The sequence below is a fragment of the Aplysia californica genome, unplaced genomic scaffold, assembly GCF_000002075.1.
Source record: "Aplysia californica isolate F4 #8 unplaced genomic scaffold, AplCal3.0 scaffold00181, whole genome shotgun sequence".
In the NCBI taxonomy this organism is placed as follows: domain Eukaryota; kingdom Metazoa; phylum Mollusca; class Gastropoda; order Aplysiida; family Aplysiidae; genus Aplysia; species Aplysia californica.
Window position 1 is genome coordinate 61,839 of NW_004797451.1, and position 5,466 is coordinate 67,304.

Sequence of the window (5,466 nt, forward strand, 5' to 3'; positions counted from 1 at the left end):
CACACATGCACACACATACACACACATACACACACATGCAAACATGCAAACATGCAAACATACACACTTACATAAACGCACACGTACACGCACACACATACACATCCCCCTGTAGAAAAAGCCTTCGACACCATATGGAAAAAACATGGTATTTTAAAAGACCTGCATGACTTGGGCTTACTCGGAAATCTTCCCAAATTATACGAAACTTTTTAAAAGATCGATCATTTCAAGTAAAAGTAGGTTCAACCCTGTCAAATTTACACACCCAAGAAGAAGGCGTCCCCCAGGGAAGCATCTTATCGCCCATTCTTTTCGAAATCAAAATCAATTCCATCACAAAAACCCTTCAAAACAATATTGACTGCTCACATTGACGACTTCCTGATCTGCTATAAATCCAAATCCAAAATGGATCACATTGAACGTCAGCTTCAGCTTCAACTCCATAAACTGGAAACTTTGGCAAACGGGCACGGGTTTTAGTTTTCTACTATAAAAACAAACTGTGTACATTTTTGTCTGTCGCACAAGGTGTGCGACAACCAGATTTATATTTGTTAGGGGAGAAAATTCCTGTTAAAAGACAAGCTCGTTTCCTGGGCGTAATCTTTGACAATAAACGTTCTTTCCTACCACGCTTGAAAGACCTAAAGACGAGGTGCCAGAGTGCTCTCAACGCCTTAAACGTATTATCCAATCCTGAATGGGGAGGAGATACTGAAATACTTCTTTAACTTTACCGTTCCCTTGTCAGTTCCAGGCTGGACTCTGCCAGTCCTGTTTACGGATCAGCTAGAAAGTTTTACCTTAAAATTTTAGACCCTGTTCAGAACCAAGGCCTTCGCCTTGCCCTAGGCGCTTTCCGTACTTCACCTGTAGAAAGTTTACAGGCAGAAGCTCATGAACCATCTTTAGAGCTTAGAAGGAAAAAACTCTCTTTGCAGTACGCTTTGAAACTTAGCTCAGAACCCCATGTCTTTGGCCTTTCCCAAGATCTAAAAATTCTATTCTCCTAAGGAAATAAAGTAAGCCCTTTCAGAATAAGAATCCAGAACGATCACCAAGACACTGATTTTTCTAAAGACATAATCGAGCCCTTTGCCATGTCCAGCATACCTCCATGGCATTTAACCAAACCAAGCATAGATACTAGTCTTGAAAAACACAACAAAAAGTCTACAGACAAAACTACATACTTAAACTCATACAAACAGCTAATAAATAGATACCCTGAAGCAGAGAAACTCTTTACAGACGGATCCAAAAATGACTCCTCAGTAGGAGCTGCTGCCCATGCATCGCCACACAGCTTAAGCTTAAGGAAACTCCACCTAGAAGCCTCAGTCTACACTGCTGAGGCTACAGCTCTTGAAATGGCCCTAAATATAATAGATCAATCAAACAAGTCTACTTTCTTAATCATTTCAGACTCTCTCTCTTGTCTGAAATCTTTAGAGCGCTCTGACACCCCCGACAATATTTTTAAACTTTTAAACTGCATTTTCTACATCAGTCTGGAAAAGCTATTACAATAGCTTGGCTTCCAAGCCATGTAGGCATTGATAGCAACGAAGCCGTTGACCAATTTGCCAAAGAATCTCTAAAACTACCTGAAAACAAAAAGTAAAATTCCTTTCTCTGATATGAAACCGAAAGTAAAAGCTCCTGGTCCCAAATTTGGAATCAATAAATACACAACAAATACACAACAAACTCCATTACATTCAACCGAAACTTGCGCCCAGGAAACCATTGTCTCTCCTGCGAAGAGAAAAAGTTATTTTTACCAGATTAAAGATAGGACACACGCACTTCCGCACAGACATTTGCTCGAAGGAGAGGAAGCTCCTTTTTGCGTGGCGTGCAACACAAATTTGACAGTTCGGCACATCCTAATGGAATGTGTCGAATTTAATGAAGTACGTAATAGATATTTTAAATGTAAAGATATCAAAACTCTTTTTTACATTCTAGACCCTAAAAATTTTTAAGTTATGTAAAGAAATAGGACTATTTACTAGAATATAAAAATATATGAGAGGCAGCGTCGTTGAATCAGGCTCTCGTCAAGATAATGAAATCGAAGAAAACAGCAGTTTTCTCCCTGCATAGCATTTTTTTTTCAATTTTGTTTTGGGCTTAACATCTTTTATGTCCATTTACAAACACATTCCTTTTTAGGATTACACCGAAAACGTCGATTAAAGGCACAAATATATAAATTTACAGTTTCCATGGACTCTCCAGCTTTGGAATTTACCAAGCTATTGCGGCCATTTTCTTGCTAATTTTACCTCTTAGATCAGGTGACCCCCACCTCCTTCAATCCAAAATATTTCCACTTCTATTGAGGATGGATGGGTAATTTTTTCATTGAAAGCAAGACAAATGTACTAACTTTAAGATGATACCAATAACTCAATATGCCCAAAAATTGACGAGAGCCTGATTCCACCACGTTGCCTCACATATAGTTACCGTTATCAGTGTATATATACATACATTGAAATTAATATTGTATACAAATGTTAATAAGTCTTTACCATATTTACAAAAATTTTCATAAATGTCTGTCCGTCCTTTTAGCATAATGAGAATAGTGTGACTGTGTGCGGTTGCGATCTCCGAAAGACTCTTACTAAAACATGTCTTATTCTGTTGCGGTAAAACTTGTTGGCCCTTAAATGACCAAAATAAAGTCGATAGTGCCGTAAAACACCTACTCAATCAACCTGTTGGCACTTAAATGACCAAAATCAAGTCGATAGTGCCGTAAAACACCTACTCAATCAATCTGTTGGCACTTAAATGACCAAAATCAAGTCGATAGCGCCGTAAAACACCTACTCAATCAATCTGTTGGCACTTAAATGACCAAAATCAAGTCGATAGCGCCGTAAAACACCTACTCAATCAATCTGTTGGCACTTAAATGACAAAAATCAAGTCGATAGTGCCGTAAAAGGCCTACTCAATCAACCTGTTGGCACTTAAATGTCCAAAATCAAGTCGATAGTGCCGTAAAAGGCCTACTCAATCAACCTGTTGGCACTTAAATGTCCAAAATCAAGTCGATAGTGCCGTAAAAGGCCTACTCAATCAATCAATCAACAAGTGACCAAAGTACCGCCTACAATAGCTACAGCAAAACGTCGTGAAGCAAAAAGCCACCAGAAGATGCAGCAGAGTTGTGAAGAGAGTTTCACTCACGCACCGTATGTTCTTCTTTTGCAGGTCGGCCTGAAGCTGGCCGAGACCAGCCCCCTGTGGTACCTGCAATTCCTGTGGGACAGGCCGGTCCCGCAATGCCTGTGGGACAGGCCGGTCCCGCAATGCCTGTGGGACAGGCCGGTCAGGCAATGCCTGTAGGACAGGCAGGTCCTGCAATGCCGGTTTTGCAAGCGGAACCAATGGAAGTGGACCCACGCCCTGCCCGTCCTGAGCTTGCAATGCCGGCGTTGCAGGCTCAGCAACCACTGGCAGCAAACGACGTAAGTTTTTGTTGTTGTTCTTTTTTTTATAGTTTTTTATTTCTGTTTTTATTCTTTTTTGTTCTTTTAAAATGTTTCCTCCCTCTTTCTTGGTTGTTTTCTTTTGTTTTGGAGGTAAACAGCGCCCACAACTGCGTTAAGGTCGCATTTTAAGACTATAGATCCAAAATTGAGACTTCTGTTAGGACCAATGAAAGAGAACAAATTCTTCCAATCAGCGCATTAAAAGTAATTCATTCAGGTCTCTACAGTCTGGTAAATTCCCGGTCACCAGATGGGCATCGCATCTGACACAAAGTTAATGTTCCAATCTTCCCCATGGCTCTTGGCAACCTATTGTTTCCTGTTTTTATTCAGATATTTACATGTATGTATTTTCCACTTTTTACTTCCAACATTGTATACCTGCTCTTCCAAATTTAATAGGATTTAATTTAGATTTTATAAAGGCCAATACTTTGTGGGAAGTTATGAAATAGATTATTCAAAAATTTTAAGTGTTATTCAGAAAGTTGTTTTAACTTTAAATTTAAATCTAAAGCCTATTTACACTCGATTTTTAGCGTTTACAATTTTTTAAATAGAAATATTGACCAGTATCTAACCGAGAAATGAACCGTTGAGAAAAACCCAACTTGTTTCGCGCGCTCATATGACCTTATGCTGTTGCGAGCGTCGTAAAACCCCAATACAACTATTATCGTAGAAAACACCTACACGTTCCTTCCATTTTCCAACATAATATTGTCATTCTCATTTCGCCTTTTTTGTAATAGAAGCTGATTAGTTAGGATCTGTTCTTAAATGTTCTTAGTGGGTGGTTGGCGGGTGCTCTGGTGTGGTTTGTTTCTTCTTTCCTATCAAACATCTATCGCCTTTATCTCCCCTTCTTTTTTGTATTTGTTACTCTCTTGTAACACTATGTTTGTTACTCTCTAGTAACACCTCTAATCTTATGGCGCTCATATGACCCTATGCAGTTGCGAGCGCCGTAAAACCTCTACTATAACTAACTACAATGTTCTTCAATCTGTTTTCAGCGTGGACAATGTCAGGAGCTGACGCGTGTCAGCGGACGCCGTCGACTGTGTCAACGGAGACGGCGTCTGTCGCAGCCATACTGTACTCAGCACAGTAAGACTTTTTGATATTCTCATGGGGCTTTATCAGCGAAATATATGACTTGTTTGCTACATTTCTTGTTAGCATTGCGTGTGTGTGTGTGTGTGTGTGTGTGTGTGTGTGTGTGTGTGTGTGTGTGTGTGTGTGTGTGTGTGTGTGTGTGTGTGTGTGTGTGTGTGTGTGTAGTGTATGTGGGTGAGAGATATGTGAGGGGGGGGGTGGAGAGATTGCGGCAGTGATAGGAGTTTTTTAAACTTGAAACCAACATGATATATTTTGCCTCCAGAGAACTGACATTTTGTGGCATCCTTGGGTGATTTGCTTCAAACACTATCTTTCCCTTTTTCCAAGCGACCATTTTTCGCTTGTTACGTAAATAGCCGAGTGGGGGGTTGCCGGGTGCTCTGGTGTGGTTTGTTTCTTCTTTCCTATCAAACATCTATCGCCTTTATCTCCTCCCCTCCTTTTTTGTATTTGTTACTCTCTTGTAACACTTCTAATCTTCGCCACTTTCATGACCTTATTGTGTTGCAAGTGCCGTAAAACTCTTACCAAAACTAACATAAATAGCCGCCAATCATTAAACCAGTATGAACACGGTCCGAAGTTGTGTCCATGGGAAAGACACTTGAAAAGCATTTCCCTTTGATTGACTCAGTCCGTCAGGAGTTGGACTCAGAGGTTCCGCCTCGTTGACCTAACAGTGTTGATAGGGGCCTTAAACCTGTACAATTTCACCAAGAAAATAAAAAGAATATAGAAACATGGCGTAAACGCGCCCACCCGCACGCACACACACACGCACGCACACACACACACGCACACACACACACACACACACACACACACA

At 40.5% G+C, this 5,466-nt stretch overlaps 1 protein-coding gene across 1 annotated transcript in view; it reads left to right on the forward strand.

Annotated features, from left to right (window-relative positions):
* Nucleotides 1-5,466, forward strand: part of LOC101849375 (extensin-like) — a 71,481-nt gene that overhangs the window by 42,205 nt on the left and 23,810 nt on the right. The window contains exons 4-5 of the mRNA XM_035969775.1: nucleotides 3,238-3,494; nucleotides 4,535-4,628. Coding sequence (XP_035825668.1) covers nucleotides 3,238-3,494; nucleotides 4,535-4,628 — 351 coding nt within the window. The remainder of the gene's footprint in view (nucleotides 1-3,237; nucleotides 3,495-4,534; nucleotides 4,629-5,466) is intronic.